This window comes from Lampetra planeri, chromosome 9 (genome assembly GCF_965212315.1).
Source record: "Lampetra planeri chromosome 9, kcLamPlan1.2.h2, whole genome shotgun sequence".
NCBI classification, from domain to species: Eukaryota; Metazoa; Chordata; class Hyperoartia; order Petromyzontiformes; family Petromyzontidae; genus Lampetra; species Lampetra planeri.
Genome location: NC_136115.1, coordinates 11,662,293 through 11,686,986, shown reverse-complemented (window position 1 = coordinate 11,686,986; position 24,694 = coordinate 11,662,293). Strand labels below are relative to the sequence as shown.

General features: G+C 49.7%; 1 protein-coding gene and 1 long non-coding RNA gene across 2 annotated transcripts in view; one reads left to right on the top strand and one right to left on the bottom strand.

Annotated features, from left to right (window-relative positions):
- The window catches only part of LOC144720686 (disintegrin and metalloproteinase domain-containing protein 12-like), a 37,455-nt gene that overhangs the window by 8,240 nt on the left and 4,521 nt on the right, over window positions 1-24,694 (bottom strand). Inside the window, exons 2-19 of the mRNA XM_078597644.1 lie at window positions 22,737-22,822; window positions 21,743-21,816; window positions 20,517-20,598; window positions 19,279-19,355; window positions 17,181-17,535; window positions 16,036-16,104; window positions 14,764-14,835; window positions 14,278-14,447; window positions 13,472-13,556; window positions 12,516-12,664; window positions 11,604-11,781; window positions 11,067-11,156; window positions 10,563-10,755; window positions 9,604-9,712; window positions 7,925-8,117; window positions 6,193-6,270; window positions 2,590-2,701; window positions 1,531-1,657 (exon numbers count right to left, since the gene is read on the bottom strand). Of these exons, the coding sequence (XP_078453770.1) occupies window positions 1,531-1,657; window positions 2,590-2,701; window positions 6,193-6,270; window positions 7,925-8,117; window positions 9,604-9,712; window positions 10,563-10,755; window positions 11,067-11,156; window positions 11,604-11,781; window positions 12,516-12,664; window positions 13,472-13,556; window positions 14,278-14,447; window positions 14,764-14,835; window positions 16,036-16,104; window positions 17,181-17,535; window positions 19,279-19,355; window positions 20,517-20,598; window positions 21,743-21,816; window positions 22,737-22,822 (2,299 nt within the window). The remainder of the gene's footprint in view (window positions 1-1,530; window positions 1,658-2,589; window positions 2,702-6,192; window positions 6,271-7,924; window positions 8,118-9,603; window positions 9,713-10,562; window positions 10,756-11,066; window positions 11,157-11,603; window positions 11,782-12,515; window positions 12,665-13,471; window positions 13,557-14,277; window positions 14,448-14,763; window positions 14,836-16,035; window positions 16,105-17,180; window positions 17,536-19,278; window positions 19,356-20,516; window positions 20,599-21,742; window positions 21,817-22,736; window positions 22,823-24,694) is intronic.
- Window positions 23-7,010, top strand: LOC144720687 (uncharacterized). The gene is made up of 2 exons (XR_013585788.1): window positions 23-4,007; window positions 5,827-7,010. It is a non-coding gene; the product is annotated as an uncharacterized LOC144720687 (long non-coding RNA).

The following is a 24,694-nucleotide window of genomic DNA, read 5'->3' as shown; positions in this document are numbered from 1 at the left end:
TTTGCTCTAAGCCAAGTGAGACTCAAGTCGTTTTTTCCAAGGGTCACACAAAGCAATGGAGCAGTGACCACACACCCCTTGGGCTGCACCGCAACCTCTCAACGGCTGCGCCCCTACCCCACCTCACACACAGTGGTGGCACAGAAGCCTCCTCGCACTTCTGTGTGTGAGAGGAGTTCTGCGCAGGAGATGTGAAAGGGATACCTCCACTCACAGCCATCCATGCCTTGGAAAGGAAGAAGCAGCCTCAGTCATTCCAACCCCGACCACAGTGACACATGGTGCATCACACAGGCAAGGTGAGTGCTGTTAACGAGCACCTCTGAAAGCCAACAGAAGGCTAGCACCACTACGCCCGGCTACCTTTGTCTCCCCACTGGTGATGTGTATGTACCGCACAAGGTACCCATTTACGGCCGAGTCAACCTAGGAGGCCAAAGTTCAGTTTATATATTTGGCACTTCATGTTGGCCATGAACCCCTGGTTGGCGGGTTCGTAGTGTATTGCGCTAACCACGCTCTACTCATGTGGGACTGTGTATGCTCACTTGCACACACAATCCGACATGTACACACAACACTTGCTTGCAAATGAAACGCTTGACCTAACACTCATCCCCTCACGAACCTTGGAAATGCTGCTTTTCTTGTGTATCTGCCGTATACAGACCTAATTATTTAGTCATTTGGCATTGGCAGTGAAGTACAAGAAAAATGACAATAATTCACTTCATTCCTCAATAATACTTGTAGCCTTAAAAAGGAAGCTCTAGAAATATTTAAGTCATATTTCAGGCAATGGCCTTTCTGCTGTTTGCTATAAAGGGACCAATTCCCGAAATGATGCCTGGTATATTTTTGGAGGAATGTGACTCTTCAAAGACTCTGCTGTGCACCCAATTCGCCGCCTCACTCTGTCCAGGCAGACAGGGCGGGGGTGGGGGGGCTCACTTCTGCCCATCGTGATGTTGGGGAATTCAAGTCACCATGGCTACAGTATCCTTGCTGTCGTTGACATTTCGCGGTGTTTTAACTTGCTACTCGGTGTGTGTAATGTCATGATACATACGCTGATGTGACTTCCTATTCTTCAAGCTCCTCTGTGGGTCATTGTTGTAAAACAGCTGATGGTTGAATGTTTAACCCACGTTAACAAATAAAATAAATAAAATTGTTCGTCATAAGCATGCATATTCCCAGCTCACTGTGTGTATCGTCACTTTGCACCTCATGGCTTTGACATTCCTCCTCAGCCACTGGTGTAACCATCAACAAGGCCGATGCACACTTGATGAATATAAAATTGAAGACAAGCCACAGTTGCGCCATTGTGGCCATGCAACTCAATCAATGGACCATATAAGAAAAACACTAGTCTGTGCTCGTTCAACAGAATAGCAATACTAAACAAACTCTCTTGAAGCCCTCTCAAGGCCATAAGATCTCGACATTGTTATTTAGCTCCCCAACTGTATAGCCTTCGCAAGAATAGAACGGCACTAATGTTGACGCCGCAGTATCGGCACTTACCGAAAGGAGCCGAGGACCGTGGTGACCGACCAGTCTGGGCGACGGAGACATTTGATGGCCAGCGCCGTGAGTGCAATCCCCAGCACCAGCAGGCTCGCCACCACCACACCGGCCACCACGCCGGCGCCTGTGAAACAACGCACACGCGCCCCCCCGTTTCACCACACATCTCTGTCTCGCTTCCCTCACCGCTAGAGCCACGCGACCCGAGAGCAGACGTTGCAATGGCAAGGTAATGCCGCTTCATTGGTAAATACTGGGGGCCCCATATTGAACAGAGAGGGTGGTCATTGTCTATAAATATCTGGAATTGGTTCAAGCAAGCGTGACTGCTGATGAGACACTAAATGTCAAAATTAGTCCCATGAATACTTGTGCTGAACTAATGCTGCTGAAATTATGCACTCCCGGAAGGCCGTGTGGCTGATGAGATGTGTAAAGAAAATATTTGTATTTTGGAGAGACAAATATGGGAAGGTGACTTTTTAAAGTATTTTTGTGGTCATCTACAAACTTGCAATTCTAACATACATTTTCCCAATCCTGGTTATTACAAAACCGTGCCTCTAGCAGTTTGTTATTTAGCTCCTGAACCATATTGCCTCCGATTAGCATGGTTGGCTACGTCGTGTGCAAAAGAAGTTCATAATATATAGAGATCATTGCCAACAAGGATGGGCAAATTCGATTTAAAGCTTTCGTGACTGCAGGGATTCATCTTCTTGGCTCTTTCGGTAAAGTCACGTAGAATGGAAATAATAAAATAATAAAAATAAAACATAAAATAATTCTCACGACGTTTCGGCCACAACGCAAGCAGCCGTCCTCAGGTGAAGCCGTCCTCAGGTGAAGAACAGACTGTCTTATCGACAGACCTGTTCTTCCCTTGAGGACGGCTGCTTGCGTTGTGGCCGAAACGTCGTGATAATTATTTTATTATGTTTTATTTGTATTATTTCCATTCTACGTGACTTTACCGAAAGAACCAAGAAGAAGGATGGGCAACTAGGTGATTGGGGATCGCGGCATGGGAGGAAATGCTGCTGCCCTGCCACTGACCGGTGGCCGGAGGAACGGGCCCACTGTCGACGCTGCCCCCATTGCCCGGCTGATCGCAGAGCGGCGGATCCCAGCCAGGGTCACAGTGGCAGTTCCCTTTACTGTTGCAAACCTGCAGGCGCGGGCAGCCGCAAGAGCACGGGGAGAGATTAACAAGAGCTCCTTTCCGAAGAGATTTACACACGCGGTATTGACATTTACTTTCCGATAATCTCTTTAAATCTGGCTTCATAAACAAAACTGCTCGAGATATGAACCTTATGGCGGGACCCCGGGGTCCCGAATAAACGGAAGTCAAAATTGTAATTAATTTACTTTTGGCGACTCCGTCCCACCGCGCACATAAACGCCGCGACCCACCTGGCGCGGATCATTCTGTTGTCGTCCAAGCACAGCAGTGAGGACGAATGCGCAGAAGAGCTGAACAAGTGAATGCACTCCATGCTTGGGTATGGGCAGGATCATTACTCTTATCCAAAGCTGCTCAAACTGCCTATACGACTTAAGTCCTTTATTTGCCATAACGGTATGCATAATACAGTGAAACTGCTCTCTTATCTTCATTATTATTTGTGACCTACCAATGTCTGCAGCCAGGATCAATCAATGACAATCCTACTACCTGCAGATATTTAACAGATGAGATGCATTGCACCGTTAATTCCTCCTGTTTGATAAGACTTCTCTTGTCCATATGCATCTGTGCAGATAGGTTTTTTTTTTGCGGATAAGCCATAGTCCCTACATACCGCTCGTATCAATGCGCATAAGAGGAGCGGCGACCCACTACTCTGTAGAGTAACATTGGTATAAACGCTTGTTACAATATGAACAGCCCATTGAAAACGCGTACTATTTGATGTACTGTTTACAAAGAATTCTCTCATCAAAACGCTATACCATAGAGCCCATGGCATTTCTGACCAACACCACCTGACCGGTGAATTAAGACATGTACATCGGACCCTCAGGATGAACGGATACTCTGACCGTACTATCCGCCACGCTGTCTCTCCCACCACACAGGAACAGCCACATGAAACTCCGACCAAAACTATCACGTTACCATACATAGCAGGCGTGACCAAAAAGATCTCCAAAATTCTAAACAAACATAAGATCCAAGTCCGATTCAGTACAGTGCATAAAATCCGTGATCTGATTCCATCTGTGAAGGATGTCGTTCCTGACTTACAGTATCCTGGAGTCTACAAATTGAGTTGCATTTGTGGTGATTGCTACATTGGAGAAACGAAACGCCATGTTTCTGATCGTGTCCGCGAGCACAAGTCAGATCTGAAACACGGCAGAACCGATTCTTCGGCCGTTGCCGATCATTGCTACAACTCGGTGTACTCTCATGAAATTGTCTTTTCCGAGACCAAGGTTCTCTGCAAACCTCCCGGCTACCATCAAAGGTTTGTACACGAAGCCATACAAATATACAAACACAGACATAATTTTAACCGTGATGAGGGGTACAAACTTAGTAATCATTGGAAAGATGTTATCAACCACGCAAAAAAGACTTAATTACACTTTTTTGGCCATCTTATCTGACAGGCACTATCTTACTTTACGTTACCGAGTGTTAACATCCCTAGTGTTTAACAGTACTCTCTTCATTGTTCAGCCAGCATTGGTATAAACATGGGCATTTTCGTTCTTCTTTTTTCTATCATGTGTATCAGGCCTCCCCCTCCCCCTCTCTGTCCAATGCGTTGGCGTTGTGCAACAGCAACCGCTTCCACGCAGTCGTGCATTCTTTGGCCCCGCCCCCCTCCCCCTCCCGATGCGTTGTGCAACACCAACGGCGTCCACGCCGACGTGCATTCTTTTGGCCCCGCCCCCCCCCTCCCCCTCCCGATGCGTTCCATTCATTGGCTACCACATTCTGATGAGCTCCCCCCCCCCCTCTCCTCCCCCTCAACTTGCTTTTTAAATCCTTTATATTAAGTTCGCTTGCTTGCTTGCTTGCTTACGACCGTGCAAATCTTTCGGTCGTTTTTTAACCCACTTCCCGTGATCCAATCGAGCTGACATTTTGCACACAGACTCGTTGTGCGTGACAATTAATGTTGGTGAACATTTTTTTCCAAAATTTTACACTTTTTAGGACAAAAATATGATATTTAATTACCAATTGCTTAATGCTGCCATGCAATGATCTGACCCATAGGTGGCAGCCATCTCAAGCCAGAGGACGAGAGGACTCAGGCCGCCACGCATATAAAGGATTTATAGTGAAAAACTTTGTTTTTACGGGTTAAACTTGTTAAATCCTTTATATTAAGTTCGCATGCTTGCTTGCTTGCGTGCTTGCTTGCGTGCTTGCTTGCTTACGACCGTGCAAATCTTTCGGTCGTTTTTTAACCCACTTCCCGTGATCCAATCGAGCTGACATTTTCCACACAGACTCGTTTTTTTTTAGGCAAAAAAAAAATATTTTACATATATTCAAATAGAACTCATTCTTGGCTTTGGCTGAACGTCACAGTATAAGAGCCCAGAGTGTAACCCCCTCCACAGGCCGTGGCGGTGTAGCGCAGTTGGTAGCGCCCTCGCTTCCCATGCCAAAGGTCGCGGGATCGATCCCCGCGTCCTCCACAGGCGAATATATTTTTTAATCCTTTATATTAAATTCGCTGCCACGCATATAAAGGATTTATAGTGAAAAACTTTGTTTTTACGGGTTATACTTATTAAGGGATTACATCTTGAATCATTGCCTCACTTGATGCAGCTAATCCGGCTGTGACGGTCCCACCTGATGACGGAGACTTGTGTTGCCTCCGAAACGTCGTGATTTTTGTTTTATTTTATTTTTATTAATTTTGATGTTTTACCTACGTGATTTTACCGAAAAAAACCTAAGAATATGTTTACAAAGTGTGTTCACAAATCCACACTGAGAAACACAATGATTGACAGAGGGGTGTAAATACTTTTTTGTATAGTGTCTTTAAATAGAGGTACTGCAGGTAAGTAGTTTTCAGTTTTAAAGGCATAGTTTAACAAGACAACACTTGCCACCATCCGTCAAATCCATTGGTGAAAAAGAGCAAAGTTTTTGTTTATTACATTATAATATAATGTTTATGCGAGAGTCGGGGACTTATGGGACCCCGGGGTCCCACCATGAGGTTTAAATGTTGCATCATTAAATACTGAAAATGTCCAGATACTGGACTCGTGCATACATTTCCACATGTATTCTTTTTTCGTTTGTTTACCCAGAAACCCCTCACTGGGTCTCAAGACTTTTTTTTCAGGAGGGTCCTGCCAAGTTATCCCAGTTGGGAGCGATGTTGTTGCTGTTTGTAATCCGATAGAGTAATTTGCAGGCAGTTTTTCAGCATTGGGATGTTTGGCCAACGCCAGTTACATTCGTATGTTATTTTATTTAAGGGAGGAAACCAGAGAACCAGGGGGAAACCCATGCAGAACACAGGGAGAGAACGTACAAACTCCACACAGAAAGAGTCGGGAATCAAGCCCAGGCCCTTCTTGCTTTGAGGTGCGAGCGTCACCGCTGTGCTGCCACCACCCTGCCGCCCGCGTGGTGTTTTGAGCGGTGCGAGATTGTGCACAATGAACACTTACCCCATGAGCGTTACATTTTGATGAGCACGCTTCAAATCCCAGGGTAGAAACGTTAACACACTCCCGATTGTGGCAGATCTGGTAAAAGAAGAAAACTGTTTAGGAACACAGCTGTAGGATTATTTCGAGAGCTCTCGAGATGGGTATGCAATGCTAAGCAGGCTGTGAGCAAATGATAGACAAGACATTGGTTTCATCGCTGACTGAGTGCGAGGAGTCCACGGGCTGCCACCTTCTGCTCAGTTCCACGGCGACCGTCTTGGGGGTGGGGACTCCGTGAGGCTGGCCAGCCGGCCGCTCACTCGGAGCCCCACTTCATCGCAGCCCTGAGCCCAGGGTGGACCTTCCAGGAGGGTCCTGCCGCATTGTGTGTTTTATTTGAAGATGTTTTCAGCCAATTATTGAGTGTTTACACAAGTGGGAGGAAACCTAGCACCTGGAGAAAACCCACACCTTCTGCGAGGGCACAACACTATCCGCTGCAATGTTTGGTTGTACATGTTATATACATCGTTTATTGTTCAATTTAAATGACAGTTCCTATGATTACTGTTGTTACATTGTTTTTATAGCGTTATCTTGGTGATTTCGAAAACAGATGGGTAATCTAAATTGTATTATGGTTGTTATTGTTTGACTTGCATCACACTGGGATTTTTGCACACAGCGTTTGTTTTTTGGAACATTTGCTGGTTTATCCAGGATGTTTCGTCGCTTTAAGATGTTCTCCGTTCATATTTTGTTTGTTGCGGTTGCACCCGACTTAAGAGCCGCATGGCTCACAGGGCTATACCTAATAAATTAAACTTGAAACTTGAGTCCACTTGCTATACTGCCTTCTGGCGAGCCAGGGTATGCAACCTGCTCGAGGACCACGGGAAGGGAGGTTCACAACATTGGCGTGGTGATCCACCAACCCTCGCCGCTGCCTCCACAGTGCTGCATTACAGGCCACGTGCAGCGTAGCTACCATTGCCGCCGCCCGGTTGCTTCTTACGCAGCTGCGGTGGGCAATTAAACAAGTAAACCCGTAAAAACAAAGTTTTTCACTATAAATCCTTTATATGCGTGGCGGCTAGAGTCTTCTCGTCCTCTGGCTTGAGATGGCTGCCACCTATGGGTCAGATGATTATCTGCCAGTATTAAGCAATTGGTAATTAAATATTTAATTTGTTTTCCCTAAACAGTGTAAAATTTTGGAAAAAAATTTTCACGAAAATTAATTGTCACACACAACGAGTCTGTGTGGAAAATGTCAACTCGATTGGATCACGGGACGTGGGTTAAAAAACGAGCGAAAGATTTGCACGGTCCTAAGCAAGCAAGCGAAGTTAATATAAAGGATTTAAAAATATATTCGCCTGTGGAGGACGCGGGGATCGATCCCGCGACCTTTGGCATGGGAAGCGAGGGCGCTACCAACTGCGCTACTCCGCCACGGCCTGTGGAGGGGTTACACTCTGGGCTCCTACACTGTGACGTATTTGAATAAATGTAAAATACATTTTTTTTGCCTAAAAAGTCTAAAAAAAATTAACATTTTTTTCACAAACATTAATTGTCTCGCACAACGAGTCTGTGTGGAAAATGTCAGCTCGATTGGATCACGGGAAGTGGGTTAAATGACCAGCGAAAGATTTGCACGGTCCTAAGCAAGCAAGCAAGCACGCAAGCGAACTTAATATAAAGGATTTAAAAAGGCACAGAGGAATATCAGGCGTTGGCAAAATACCTTCCTCGGTCCGCACGTCGTTCCGGCGAGCGCGAGGCCCGGGTCCGGGATGTCCGAGTAGACGTGAACGCCCTTGCAGAGCACGCGCCGGCCGCCCCGCGTGGGCACCGTGGTCCGAATGGTCACGGCCCCTCCTCCCACCACAGGGGCCTCTGCCCCTCCCTCGCACTGCAACTTGCCGCACAGGGCGTGCCTGTTCCAGAGGTGCACGCAGACACGGCGAGGCACGCGGCACGCGGGGCCGTGGTCTGACTTAGGACGCGCCAGCCGGAGCAAGATGGCAAGTACACAGTGATTATGGAGGACAGACAAAAATGGTCGGGTGTTAAACAAAGACTTAAATAAACAATAAATAAGCAGACAATGCCTCCATCACATATGCCTGAGCCCTCCACACATCCCATCAGCCACGTGGCCTTCTTGAAGTGCATAATTTCAGTAGCATTGGTTCAACACAAGCAAACTCTGGACCAGTTTTGACATTCATTGCCTCATCAGCAGAGTCAGCCTCGCTTTAACCAATGCTGGTGAGCTGCCAGATGTTTATAGGCAAGGGCCCTCTTAGATATGGCTTCTAGTTTGATGACAAACTATATAAGCACATGCAATAATATTCTTATGAATACAGGTGGCCAGCAAGGTTTACATTGAGACAAAAAGGTCTCTGTGCATGGACAAAATCTGGAGGCAATAACCACAGAATAGTTTCGAACAGTATTTCACGAACTCACTTGTGGTGTCCATCTAAGGAAGCAACGCCACTCCTCCACATCAAGTGGCACCCAGTTCAGCCCTGATCCACGGACGCCAACGGGGGCGAATTTATCGATGACATCACGACTCCTTAATGGAACCGCCGGGCACCTCCCCTCTGTCTTACTTTTGTCTGCCATCCGAGGTGGCGCACGGGCCTTGCCCATGTCACCCCAACGATGGGGAGGAGCGCGTCGGACTCCAGCACCAACCCGGCAAATGCCACCCTGGCACAACCGTCACGGTGGAAACGGTTTCCACCGTGACTTGCCACCAACAACACCGATTAGACCCAAAATCCGTATTGCAAGGGAGATCTGGGGGAGGTAACAAGGGGGGGACAAAAAATGTGGATAGAGAAACGAGGCACAAAATACGTGGGAAAAATTATAAAGTAAATTAAAGTGACAACAAAGCATGCATGCGAAAACATATTTTCTCAGATTTACCGCCATGGAAACATGCTCACTTGCAAGAGGATATTTTCGAAAATATATGGGAGTGGTTGCTATAAATTGGCTGCAAGTGCAGCCTAAAAAACAAACGGAGAGTCTTCTTCATAGCCAATCAAGAAGTCCAGCTGTACGGCTCAGCGGCAGGAGGGCGGGCGGCTCGCAATCAGAAGGCCGCGAGTTCAAATCCTCGCTGCCTTGACTCAGCCCATCATCCCTTCGGGGACAATAAAATAAGCTCCACTTTATCGGGAAGTCAACAGGCCATGGTTTTCCCATGGATAGATTCGCCCCCTGCCATAGGAATGTGGAATTTCCACCATTTTCTCGGGGTTGTAGACAGGAGATGCGCACAGCACCTCAGTGCTCACGTGAGCAGGAGATCGCTCTGAATTGGGGCCAGAATTTGGTGAATGGAGATTGAGGAAATGATTCAACTGGAACCGCAGGGGGGACTTGTCAGGCAGCACTTACTCCTCCGTGCAGGTCACGTACTCCCCGGACGTGTCCTTGCCACAGTTTCCGTACTTGTCTCCTGCTCCATTCACCTCCACGAAGCACTCGCGCGGGGCAGCGTAAGCACCTATAATCACAGAGACAAAGATCCCCCCCAATAAATAGCCTTCACAGACTGTTGGGTAAAGTGCTGTTAGCGAGCAACCTATTAAAAGGCTGGCAATGCACACGACTGGGCGGGTGGCCAGCACCACGCCCGGTCGCCTTTGTCTCCCCAGTGCTGACGTGCACACACACGGCACCAGGTACTCATTTAACACTGAGGAATGAATTTCCGCTCTCCTGGTTGCATACGCAATAGGATTCTTGGACAAGAGGACGACATAGCATTGCTTACATACTTTACATCAAATAAGACATCATCTGCGCCTGAGACAAACAGTAGTGTAATTAATAAAGGCGCAGCCCTGCCATTTCTCACCCCACGCCACTGCCGGCCAAATGGCCTCCACTAGAGAAGACTCCAGACAACCCCTCTAACTCGAACACACTCATCGAATGTCAGTACCCACATTTTACCCCATCACATGCGACTTGCCCATCGACTGACTGTGGTGCACCCATTTAAGTTCAACCAAAGCAAATGGGCAGCACAGGTTCAAGCGAATGTAAGAATGTTAACGTTTGTCCTCGTGGCGTTTTGTCTTTGATCGAGGACAGCGGGCGGCCACGGTCTGCAGCCGTGCTTCTTGGTTAGCATGGAGGATCCGCTCGCAGCTGCGTGGCCATGCGCGCGGCCCGTAGGGGTGGCATTGCGGTGTGGCGTCATTGTGACGACACGGCGTGGCATCATGGTGTGACATCGCAGCGTGACATAATATTGTGGCATCACGTGACATTGTGTTGTGACATTGTGTTGTGGCATCACGTGACATCGCGGTGTGACATTGTGTTGTGGCGTCGCAGCGTGGAGTCACCTGGCCCCCACAGCCGCAGGCACTGCGCGCCGAGCGTGACGCACGTGCCCGTGAAGCAGTGGCCGCCCCCCCGGCAGGGCTGCCCGTCGTGCGCGTGGGCGTTCTGGGGGCACTGCGCCGCCGTCCCCGTGCAGAACTCCGGGAGGTCGCACTCCCCCGCTCCCTCGCGGCAGAGGTGCCCTGGCCCCTGGAGCTGGTGGGGGGGGGGAGACGGATGGTGCGTGTGCAGAGGGGAGGTAGAGTGGAGAGGACACGGGAAATGAATATTAAGCGTGTCAGATTTTTTTTCACGGGACCTGCTCAAAAGTTTAAAGGTTTATTTTGTGTGACTGGGTGAGATCTCATTCACAAGAGTGACCTGGGGGGCACCAAACTGACAAAAACAACAATAATAATACGAAACTAACTGCAACAAAGAAAATATAAATTAGAGCAAAAACAACAAAACAGACATCAGAGCAGTAATGACCACATAGGCAACAAACGCTGTCATTAGCAACTTACCCTGCACCTGTCACAGCACTCCCCGTGCGCGCAGTCTGCTCCCAGCGCCAGCGCGCATGACGTCGCGTTGCAGCACGGATTGTCGCACTCCTAGAGCACACAACGACACGCACCTCTAGCCAGGCAGCGGTGACCGTGCTGGTGGTGGCTACGGTGCTCTATGGGACGTTGGATCCAGTAGTGCTGTGGAGGCAGCAGCGAGGGTTGGTGGCTCGCACAAACATTGCCCAATTCCTTTTCCCCTGGGCAGTCGGGGAGGTGCCATGCCCTGGCTCGCTAGAATAATGTGGTGCAGGCAAGTCTAGACTAATCTATTTTTTCCATCTGAATGGGATAGTGTGTTGTCCCCTCGTACACGTGGGTTTCCTCCCACGTGTATAATAAATCGGCTGAAAAAAAATCTATAAATAAAAACCCAATGCAGGGACCCCCCCTGAAAAAGTGTCCTACGACTAGGCGTAGCTCTTCTGGATAATTTATCACGAGAGAGATGCGTTGTTTCCACGACGACGATGATGATGAGGATGACAATGACACCTGTGGCTCTCCGCAGTCGCAGCTCTCTCCGTCCTCCACGTAGCCGTTGCCACAGCGGCCGCCGCCGTACAGCGCCGTGACGTCGGGGGCGTTGAACACGCAGGGGGCGCCCCCTTCGAGCAGCGAGGCTCGCAGCGCACGCACGCTGCACGAGCTGAACACGTGGGGGTACGGGTGCCTGCAAGGGACAAAGACAACGATCCCCCATATAGCCTTAATCAGACTGTTGGGGCAAGTGCTGTTAGCGAGCACCTATGAAGGCTGGCACGGCACATGAGGGGGTGGGTGGCCAGGACCATGCCTGACCGTCTGTCTCCCCAGTGGTGATGTTTTTAAACATTTAGGCTGAGTCGACCTCGGGGCGGCCCAGGACCGGTTCAGATAATCGTCACTGGTGTTCGCCACAAATTGTCGATGGCATCCCCACAGCTCTTGTGCCAGGCTAGGTGCACTTTGAGGCAATGTGGATTGTTGGAAGGCCTGTTACTGGCAGGTCACGAGACAGACCCAGATGCCAATGGTTGACTGTGATGGCTAGCAGATGCACCACCTCTGCTTTCCACTGTGCCAACTTTCTGCGTTTTAGCCACCCGGCTCGTTGTTTTGAGCGTCTCTCCTCTGCCTTCCATTGTTGTGGAGGGTGACTGCCTCTAACTGCCCAGTAGCGCCCTTCACGAACGCCCTCCAAAGAGGCCAATCTTGACACCGCTGGGAGTATCAGTCTTAGGCAAATCTACTCAGCTCCACATCCTCCTGTACCGAATCAGCTCTATCTCATCTCTTGCCCATGCCGTGTCCCTTTATCCCCCTCTATCCTGCCAGACAGAAAGGTACTTGGGCATGTGGTGGCTGGGCATTAGGGCGACATGATCCAGCCAACGCAGCCTCGCCTGCCAGAGGAGCGTTACGAACCCAGTAGCAGGCGCCATGATGCAGCCGCCCTGCTGCGCCGAGTGCTGGCACGGGCACCGACGGGCATCCCCGTCGTGGTTCAGTCCGAAGTTGTGGCCCATCTCGTGCGCCACGGTGGAGGCCACACCGAGTACGCTCTCCGTGTGGTCCTATGCAGAGATGGATGCAACAATCGCCAAACGCAACGAATTGATCAAATGAAGCTTTCCACGCCGGACACTGATAGCGTATCAAGCACATGTATGTATGTTGAACTTCTTTCACACCGTACATAGCCAACCACGCTAATCGGAGGTGCGGGAGGCACAACTAGTGCATGCATTTATTACATTTTCTGCATTAAACCCTCATTTTGCCTGGACCTGAGCATGCCCTCCCCTATGCATAGAACTTCATAACCAAAGTTATCTGTTTATATCTCGAAAACCTTTACCAAGTCTCAGTTCTTTTGCTAAAGTGGAACATTTGGCCCATTTCCTTCTAACGAGTGTTATGTACATGGAAACCCATGCCTGCAAGGAGATAATGCTCAACATTCATAGGGACAGATCGCCAGAAACCCATTTGCTGCGCTGTCATCACCTATTAAGGTTGGTGGATGACACAAATGTTGCTCAACTCCCTGTGGCCGTCAAGGTGCCATACCCTGCCTTGCCAAGAGAAGGCGGTACAGCAAGTGTGTGGACTAATATCCATCTGTTCCATCTGTGTGGAATCAAATGTTGACCCCCTCACTTGCCTGGGTTTTCTCCGGACGTTCCGTGGTTCGCTCCTCCCCCACGTATGAAACTCGTTATTAAATCGGCTGAAAACATCATGACGTCTAGGCACGTCTCCGCGTGTCGCGCAACGTGCAGCTTTGCGCGATGCAGTCGGCGTGAATGGCGCCGCTGTATGAACACGCTCGTGTCGCCATTATCGGCGCGACAATTATGGTGATGATACTGATGACTTGCCATGTTCACGCCTCCGGACTGCTCGCGCGAACACATCCCCATAAGTGGTGCCATGCCCACCGTCACGCCGGTGAACCTGGCGCCCCTGGAGACAGGAGAAAAGGCGCCGTTATTACTCGAGTTTCTCTCAGCACACTCGGCACACGAGACGCAAGCTTCACGCCGGCGTTGTTACGCGGGTGTTTGTTTATTTACTTGCATTTCCGGTGACCACATTTTAAAAACCCGGTTGCCGGATTGCCGCGCACATGGAAGTGCCTAAAGCGACAAACATTCCACTTTACGTTGGCCATACAACCCAAACTATGGGCAAAATAGTAACCCACTGCAGTCTGCACTCCTTGAACAGAGGAATAGCAAATCTCCACGAACTCTCCCTCCTGAAGCACTCTCGTCCTGGCCAACAGCCCTCGACATTGGTATTTAGCCACCGCATATATGGCCAAATACACCTTTACCCCCCGTTAACTGAGGAACGAGGGCAAATAGACACCACGGTGACTTGGGCTGCCGTGCAGTTTGCACGTCCGGTTATGCCAATCGGCGTGGGCGGTTCCGGCATGCCCACTTGACACGATTGCCAGTTCCTGACTTTTGGAACCGGTAACAGTTTCTGAAAACAAGTACCGGTTCACTGGTTGCCGTTCAACAACTCTGCTAGATACGCAGCTGCACAACCCAGTAAACGTGTAACGTTGTGCCAATGTTGGGCCAACGTTGGGCCGACGGTTCCAACCGCACGCCAACTTTGGGCCAACGTTGCACATTTTTTGAGGATGTGGCATCCTCCTGCGTTGTGGACGCACGTGACGAGCTGGGCGTTGTCGTGCTCCTTCCTGGGCAGGAGATGTTTTCTTCGCCAGGACAGGAAGTGGGCGAGGGCCTGGTAGGGGTCATGGGGCACGGGGGTCTCATCCCCGGATGACCAGATCTCCACGCCGACCAGTGGCACGCGCACTCCAAGCGCCCTGTAAAACTGGCGTAGACACGGGCGCAGCGAACGGAGCAAAGTCACCAAATTTACCCCAAGATACGGCCCACGATGTCCCCTCTGCCGGAGCTTTAGAACAACAACAGCGAAATGGAACGCGGTGAGCTGCACTATGGGGGCGAAATGTTTCCGTGCGTTCAAGTCCCACTCCGATTGCATTACCGCACCATGTGCAAGATGCTCTCGAATTCCCCAGACAGGCCTCGTGGGCACGGGAAGATGTCTTCTCATCGCCACACATAGTGAACAGCCCAGTTGTTTTACGTTTTATTATTTCATGCAGCAGAGGTGGCCGTTGTACCTTGTCCACGTGGTTGGCGATCTCCATCATACGCAGCGCCGTCCTCCAGTAGTCGTGTCCCATTTTCATGAACTGCGACAGGTTTAATAAACGGTGTATAAAGTGCACAGCCAGGTTGACTTCCAGGCATTTCACCATCTTTGGGAAAGGTAACACAATGCTGAACTGTGCTCCACACATCGCGCTTTCACAAACGTATACGGCATGCATGACTTCACACTTTTGCCGAGATTCACCCAACATGAGCTCGTCGATTAAGGTGGACATCTATATAGAGATCAGCTCCCGTAAATCCCGTGACTTCTGTGCAGCCACCCCCTCTCCCCGCCCCCTGTGTATACAGACGCTGCTGCTCCTCCTTTGTGCAGCTCACGTCTACTCCTTCCTTCGCTCTTCTGCCTCTCTTACCTAGCCTCTCATCATCATCTCCACCTTCTTATCCCCGACATCTTGGCCCGGTGGATTCCTTCTCCCCCCCCCTGCCTGGCACTCCTACGTACTTCCTGCTGCTCACCTTGAGCCGTGCGCCCTCTTCGTCTCTGTTGGGCTCCTCTTCCTCCCGCTCTTCATCCTTTCTGACCTCTTTGCGCCTATTTCTCCGTTCCTTTTCCATCCTTTTCCTTCTCGTTTCCCATTCCTTCTCTGCTCTCTTCCCTCTCCCGTTCCTTTCACTTTTACCGAGCATTGCATCCTTGACTCTACTCCCCTTTCCGCGGCAGCGGTGGTGGACACCAGTGAACCGTTACACAAATTCAATGCCAAACTATTTAAACTAAACTAACGTTTAAATTTCGATTTAAAGCTTTCGTGACTGCAGGGATTCATCTTCTTGGTTCTTTCGGTAAAGTCACGTAGAAGGGAATTATATTATTTTATTACGTTTTGTTTTTATTATTTTATTACTTCCCTTCTACGTGACTTTACTAAACTAACGTTTATTTTATTTTTTTACCAGGTAAAGCCAACTGAGCTATATAGCTCTTTTTCAGAAGCGACCTGGCCACACATGACAGGTCAACGAAGTGGCTTATCACGTGGAAATTTATAGCAGCCGAATACTCTAAACACAAGTTTCTAAATATGCAGAAAAAACCGGAGGACCCAGAGAAAAAATTACGTGACCACGGCGAGATAGAACACGCAAACTCCAAATATACAACAGGCGTCAGGGGTCGGGATCAAACCCCGCGACCTCCTGCATACCAGGCGAGGTAGTTAACGTCTCGCCACCGCGACACCCCAAACGCGAGAGCACGCGTGAACCCAACGCACCTCGGCATGGTCGGCGACGAGCACGAGCTCCACGTGTTTAGCAGCCCTCCACGCGCTGCTGCGCTTGAGCTGAAACACAGTGCCCGGCACCGTTCACGGCATCACCCAGGCGGCATTCGAGATGACAGGAGGCTTTAGCCGAGCGGCGGGGGGCGCTACGCTGCACGTGGTTGCCTGTAAGTCAGTGCTGTGGAGGTGGCGAGCATTATGTGTACACCGCATGTTGAACTTCTTTCGCACCGTACGTAGACAACGGTGCAAATCGGAGGTGCGGGGAAAGGTTTGTGGATCACACAAATGTTGCTAAACTCCCTTCCTGTGGGCTTAGAGGGGAGGCCGTACCCTGGCTTGCCAGAAGGCAGAACAACAAAATGTGGATTCCCACCCATTCCGTCTGGATGGGATAATGTGTTTCCCCCTCTGCAGATACTGTGGTTTCCTATCACTTGTATGAACGCTCATTAATTAGCTGAAAATACCTTTAAAAAAAACCCAAATGTAGCAGGACCTTCCTGACTTAACGTGGCTCTCCTGGATAAATAATTAAATATATATGGACAGGAGACAAAGGGAGCCTGGATTGTGCGGTTTTGAGGAAACAGCACTCGGGCTGGCGGATCGAGCTCATTATGTTACAAAAGCTGTGTTGTAGCGATTGGATATCGTAACAGGCAGGCAAGGTTAAATCAGCTCATTCATAATTATTTTAAAACGCAAATTTTTACTTTAAATATTGGAGAAAAAATGTTGCATTGTTTGATTTTATAATCTAGGAGTAGTGTTTACAGCTGTGAGGATGGTAAAGTGCTGCCTACTCGTTTTGCTTCCTGACGCCACAGCCTTCACCAACACCTCTCCTCCTCCTCCCCTGAGCCTCATCTCCCGGTCTCCGGCACTCTGAACGTGGCCCAACTGGTGCTCCTCTTCCCTGCCCACGTGCCGACCATCTCACCATCTCAAACCTCCCCTCTTCTCTTTCATCAAGCTACTGGACGGAGTAAGGGAGTGATGGGGGCAATAATCGAAACTCCCACAATTGTTATTCTATTGACATTGACCATCGAACATACGTCACGTGTTTTATCTTGTTCACGTGGCAGGACCCTGTTTAACAGGCCTGACGTTCCGCGACCGTGGCCACTCACGCGGATGTGCGGCGCCCGCGTCCGAGCCCGGCCTGACTGAGCGACAGCGCCGGCCTGGGTGAGGTTCGTGTGGCCATACGCCACACCGAGGCCTCCTCCGTGCCCGGACTGGCGATCCCTAGCCCGTGACACAGCGTGACGAGGGCAGCAGTGATAGTGGTAGCCGCGGCGACGACGAAAGCAAGGCCCTCTGACCGCCCCGCCGACGGTGCCCGCGGCATTCACAATCCCCTCGTCGGTATCGTGTTCCTCAGAATTCCCGTCCACTTTGTCTTCATCAGCATGCCGCCCGCACTCTCCGCGTCTTCCCAGCGGCTCGATGAGGAAGTGATCTGCACCGACGACGATGGAGCCCCTGCAAGCGGAGAGGGCGAGGAGTTCGTTCGGAGATCTGCGACAAAATCGGCTTCAACTTGAGACAGGTGCCGCTCGCGAGGACCTGTTCAGGTTAGCACGGCGCACCAGGGGGGTTGTGGGACCAGCACTATACCCAGCCACCTTCGTCTCCCCTGCACAGATGGTTACATGTCATCGATTATACATACATATGTCGTTAAGAGGCATAGTCCTCAGTGTTCACATTTTCTTCTGATACATTTTATTCTCCACGTGGAATTGACGTGAGGTGGTGTCCGATTTAGAAACTGAAGCAGCCTATTGTTTGTGGGTGGAGAAAATGGCACCGTTTCTGGCAGAAACATCAGCCATGATGCAAAAAAATATATATTCATGCAGCTCCTCATTGCTGCTCCTGCTGCTGATTTATGGAGGTTGAACGTCTTTCGTACCCTATGTCGCCTACCGTGCGAATCTGAGGTGAGAATATCGGGTGCTGATATTCTTATCCACAACTCGTATCTACAAACAAAAATATGGAAACGTAGAAACGGTTTGTGGCGGGATGAATCCGATTGGCCCTGCAGCCAGCGCTTACTGCCGTTTCCCCTCAGAACACGAGCGTCGCTCGAGTTTAAAAACGCCCTGAAGAGAGCTGGCGTGGCGTTCGCCGCCGAACACCAACCCTCCCCCATCTTCAATACGCAGTCACTAGAACAGTCTACATGCGAATATCCAATCGTCTGGTCGCAGCTACCACAACCAACTAGTTGTATGCAGTGACATTATAAATAATATAATTCACTTCGTTTGGACTTGTGACATCGCAGACCTGTGAGCGATGGCGACAGCTTGACCTTCATCCAGCAGTGGGCAGATCACGGCTACTGCTGCCGATGATGATTATTTGAGAGTGGTGTGAAATGTGTTCACTCTGCACTCCACCGTGACGGTGCCTGCGAGTCAGCGACACGCCCTCCCCCCTCCCCTGCAAGCAGAACCGGCCCTAGACCTTTGGGGGCCCTAAGCAAAATTTGGTTGGAGGCCCCTTTGATGTATGATTTTTTTCACCCACTAGCTAGCAGTGACTCTAGGGGGCCCTCTGCTGGCCACGGGGCCCTTTGCAATTGCAAGGGTCGCTTAGTGGCTGGGCCGGCTCTGCCTGCAAGGGAGTCCATCGCTGCCCTTTCACGCACGCTCGGGATGTAATGACGCATGGGGGCAATCGATTCCGTCGATTCTAGACAATGGAATTCAACGTGCAGAATCGTGCGGGTTAAATATATCGCTCACTATTCGTACAACCGAAGCGTGATGGACACATGGAGCCCATCAAGGCCGCGGTGAATGCTGCACAGCAGTCACAGTGGATGTCACGACCACTTTGTGCTCGTGTGTCTGTGTGCATGCGTGTGCACTGCATGGGGAGCGGTGGCGCAGTGGTTAACGCACCGCACTAACAAACCCGGCGACCCGAGTTCGATTCCCGCTCAAGGCCAACACACCAGTGACGATTATCTGAACCGGTCATCCGCCTCCCCTAGGTCGACTCAGCCTCAAATGAGTACCTGGGGTGATGTAAAAACATCGCTAGTGCAGAGACAAAGGCAGTCGGGTGTGGTGGTGGCCACCCACCCTTTTGTGTACCGTGCCCGCCTTCGTAGGGGCTCGATAACAGCACTTGCCCCAAAAGTCTGTTAAGGCTATAGGGGGGATCTTTGTCTGTCTCGTGCGTGCAGCTGGCTATTCGTGGCGATCTTACCTGAGCCCCTCGCATGTACTGAGCACCACCAGGGAGTCGCGCTCACCCGCCACGCGTCCGTGGTAAAGGCAGTGATTCTGTAAAAGCACAATCAAGGGACCTGTCCGTTACCCACACTCCACCGAGGCAGCACAGACTGATCCTCGTGGTGAGCAATGTCGCCGCGAAAATTATGCATTTCACGGCTCTCATTGCACTCAATTATCCTTCACGCAACAGTCACCACTGGAAACGCCTTGCATCTGGTCATTACTGCGGGGTGCATCAACCATGGAATATGCGCCATCTGCTGCGCAGCGGACGTTGAAGATCCCGTGATGTGATTTCAAACGAGCAGGCCGTCACGCGCCGCCTTCACGGGCCGAAATCGACAAGTTTTAAAAATTATTCCACTGGGTTACGCATAGCAACCGTTGTCCAACCCCCCCCCCGCCCCCCCGCTCCTCTACCGGCAGACCAATGTTGTATTGCAGGCCAAGTGTTGAAGTTAACTTGTGTTGAAGTTACCGTGAAGTTACCTTGTGCCGCAAAGGGACAATTGGCCACTGGGGGGGCGCCCATTCAAATGGTTGAGATGGGATGTGACTCGATTCGCTTATCACGTGTAAAGTGCCGTGGTGTAAAAAGAGGGCGGCTCCATCAAACAACTCATTGGAAGCCTCACCACCACCACCATCATCGGCATCATCAGCCAGGTATGCGAGCGCTCATGGACTTTAAAGAGTGCCTTGGTAATGCCAGCGATAAGTGTGGGTGGGGGGGGGGCTCAAAATAAAGTGCCCATTATACTGCAAACACTCCCACTGATTTACGTGTCCAGGTCGCAACACCTTGGCAGACAAATGGAAGCCGAATTTCACACTCACTGGACGCTTCTGCACAACGAGGAGGTAAATTACACCGCCCAGCAGGGCAGGTGTGTACAGCCATCATGGGATGCAGCATTGACCATTCACCTGACCCTCACCGCTCACCAGTCCATACCACAAACAGACCCTTTCCTAACAGCACCTTCCAATCTGTTATACAATTTATTAAAAACAAGGACATGTGACATGATGGGCATTTATAAATGGTAGAGCAGTTAATCATGGTCCGGCCTGACAAGTCAAATTGTTGGGTCATGGTCATATATTTTATCATTTCGACTTAATGACATTGTTGGAGCGGTCCAGGAGTTCTCAGGGCCCAGACACCGATAGAGATGTAAATCCGCTCGGTGCACAGGAGAGACTCACCAGTGTCAACGAGGGCGTCTCTGTGATGAGCGAGCCATTGGCGAGGTGGTGTGTTACTGTAAACGTAGGCGGCAAAAGTTTCCTGAAAGTCAAAACCAAACGCGACGTTACCATACGCGTCTCAATCGCCACGATGACGTGCGCGCCGCACACCGAGGCGTCGTACGCAACTCGGGCCGTCATGAGGAGTGTGTGCGAACATCACGTACGCTGCATCTTCACACTCGCAACATTGAGAACCCTTCAACAGATTCACCCCAAAAAGGTGCTCACAGGAACGCAATGTGTGCTCAGCTCCATTGAGTCGCCCAGACTTGTACTCTCCAATGCAAGTTCTTAGACAAGGTCCCAAATTCCTAATATTCCATGGACACTGGGAGCCATGCTCTGCTGGCCTGGGAGCCACCCAGGAACGACCCCGTTCCGGGCTGGAAACAGGACCAGAGCACCGAGGTTTGAGTCGCCACCCTCAAAAGAGTCACAAAGGTCTGGGCTCAGCTCAACAGCAGAGGTCGCAAACGGGTTTTGATTCCTTACCCGTACCCGTACCCGGCCGCACCAGGGTCGCAAACGGGTACCCGTACCTGTACCCGGCCGTACCCGTACCCTACCGCACCAGGGTCGCAAACGGGTACCCGTACCTGTACCCGGCCGTACCCGTACCCTACCCGTACCCGGCCGGGTACGGGTAGGGTACGGGTATCGGGTACTTGATTGCGACCTCTGGGATGAAGCCATGTTGCAGGCGCGGGTGGGTTGATTCTAGGAACTTGAATTGTGAGAAGAGACAAGACGTTGGGAAATGAGTGACAAACGGTTACTCACCAGTGACTCACGGTCTACCCGTACCCGTACCCGGCCGCACCAGGGTCGCAAACGGGTACACGTACCCGGTAGGGTATGGGTAGCCGGGTATCGGGTAGGGTACGGGTATCGGGTACCCGGTTGCAACCTCTGCTCCACAGGCATCGTTACCCGGCCTCCCGCCTCCTCATACCCTCCCCTTCCACTTACCCTCGAAAAGCATTCTTAACGTATCATTTTCAAATGGAATAGAATCGTACACGTACATAAGTACAGTGCCCCTTGATGTGCGTCGGGTATGACTTTGCCGGCCATGACTCGCATGACACACTGGGGAATACTGCACGCATCAGTGAAGGTATACTCCCACGCATTATCCATGCCATCTTACAATGGTTCAGGGCAGAAACCGCAGCGCTCACCGGTTCCTCTTGATTTGGAGAATCAATCTTTTTCCTGCAATCCTCACCACGATGTTTGCATTTTCAGGATGCACCTGGAAAACACGAAGAGTGTTGTGCAGCGACTACTTATTTATGTCCTTCCTCTACACCCCCAATCGCTTTCGCTCTCAAATCTCGATCCTTTTATTGCAGCTGCTGACGGTTTAATCTCCTTAATGGACCACTCTCTGTTTCCTCACTCTCATCTCTGCTCCAGCCAGTCATTTTACATTAACCCCTTCGCAAGATCCTCATTCCTCTCCATATGTACACGCTTACTCTTCGCAGGAACCTCCCAAATGCCTCTCAACAGCCTTCGTGAAATTAGCCCAAGGGTTCATTCAGACTCGAGGGTTAACACGAACGTTAACAGGATCTGTTTGCAGCCTCTCTTACAACGCAGCTCAAATGACGCTTCATCCGCTGGCGTGTAGCCGTGCCTCAGTGCATGAGTTTACGAGTGAGTCACCGAATCGGCCATTGCGAGCAGCTTGGCACAAACGTTCCGTTTTGCCAAGCGAGCCCTTGCATAGATACCGTACGGGCAGCAGCGGATGTACACGTACAGGTCATCTTTGTAAATCCACTGCTGGGTGAGGGCATCCCCACTGCCATACTATTCTATACTTCACCAATGCCGGTCAATGTGGGTTTGCGAAGAGGAAGCATAAACCTTCTGAGCGTGGAAACACAGCGCTGTACTGCCTGCACTACGATCTGCGGATGTCGCCCCATAGCAGCTGCCTACAGCACCCTGTTCTGTGCACGGTGGTGACCGCCCATCACCAGCACCACCCAGGCTCAGCCCTGCACTGGCTTCCGGGCTCTCATGAGATCGGGCACGGCGTGCCCCCTTGATTGTCGTTGGTTAGGGGCAGCGAGCACACAAACACAGGGCGAAATCACTTAATGCACACAGATGCCTTGATTAGTAAATACCAGCTGACACGGGCTGGAGGTGAGCATTACTCACAGTGGCAGACGATTGGTTTATTATCCACGCTGGCGTTGTGACTTCAAGCCCATTCATCCGGTCTTCCAGAGGAGAACCGTCAGCAACTGACAAAGTATATTTGTGTTAGAGAGACATTTTAACGATTATTATTCAAGTAAAAGTTAGGGTTTTTTTTTTTCAAACAAATATTTTTCGTTCTTTACCTGAGGACGGCTGCTTGCGTTTTGGCCGAAACATCGTGAGAATTTTATCTTATTATGTTTTATTTTTATTATTTTATTATTTTCCCTTCTACGTGACTTTACGGAAAGAACCAAGAATATGAATCCATGCAGTCACGAAAGCTTTAAATCGAAAATATTGTACCCTTCATTTAAGATTTTTCTTTGTTATTTTAATGAATACAGCAAATATACAATCACAGTAGCAGCGATCCTCATGGTAAACAACAACAAGATCACCGAGGCAGTTTATAAGCAAGCGTTAATGTCATGAAACATGAAGATAACAAATGCCGCATGTTCCATGATGCCAGTAAACACCGTGAGTTGTCTCGTGTCGAGTATCGTGTGCACGCGCGTAAAACTCTTTTGAAGCCAGTGAACACAGTGGGATTGAAACGGCCAGGCCTGCATTCTATTTGAGGTCTTCTCTCGGCCACCGAGATTTTAGCCGTGCGGTGTTTTACCGTACGCTTGCGATTGTGGCTGGGATTGAGGATGAAATGGCTGAAAGAACAAAAAACAAAGTCACAACAAAAAAAAGCCAAAGTGATTTCCTGCTCAAGTAATCGTTGAGGTGGTGCTCACCTCCCCGCTTTGTGATGTTGGTGATAATGAATGCTGCTGGGTTACCAGGTCTTCTTGGCAAGGGCACTCCGTATGAAACATGGCACTTCATCCAAAAACCAATACCACACACAACCTCATCACGATGCCCACGTGGAACATTACGGTGGCCATTCAACCAGGTGATGCATGTTCCAGCTGGGGGGCAATTCAGATGATCACCCTTCATCACCCCTTTTTGTTGTGTTAGGGGCCGTCCATAAATGACGTCACACACTTAGCGGGGGGGGGGGGGGTCAGACATTTGTGACGATGTGTGACGATAAATAAATATAAACAATATAATTGTTATAACAACACAATTTTTTTTAAATACATTTTCATTATTAACTATTTTATTATTTACATTTACTAAGGTCACTTTTTATATATTCCATGAAGGAGCATTCTGCTTCTCCATGGGAGAATGGAGAAGCATACATTTTCTTTAAAAAAATTATGATTGTTATTAAACATTTTCATTTTAATGATTCTACCAGGGCTTTTCATTCTGCGGAATGAATATGTCATTGTTTTAATTGTACTCTCCATTTTGCTTCGTTCTACTACAAAGTTTCAAGTATTTTTTTTAGTTATAATTACTTTTAATATTTTATAATTGTAAGAAAATGTCAAGAGAATATTCTGAACATCTGCAGTTTTAGTTAGACGTTGAATATTTTCAAGTGAATTTTATGCTAAATTTCAGCTTCCAACGCCTCCTTTTTAATCCATGTTTTCTCCTACAACATCAGAGTGCAGTGCCACATTAAATACGCACTACAATGACAATAGTTTAAAGCGATTTGAAGCATGTTTTATTTTCAAAATGGAAATATGGTTTGGGGGGAGGGCAGAGCTTTGTGACGTCATATTTGTGACGACGTGTGACGAGGGGGGGAGGGGGGGTACAAAATCGGCCAAAATCGCGTGACGTCATTTATGGACGGCCCCTTAAGTTTGTTGTCCTTCCCCCGCACCTCGAATTAACACAGTTGGCTACGTATTGTGCGAAATAAGTTGAATATAGATACGATAAAGTGAATATCACTTTGTGGGACTTTAACATATAATCTACGGTACTAGCTTGGATTCACGACGCCCGGCCGCCTTTGTCTCCCCAGTGGCGATGTTCACACACCACACCAG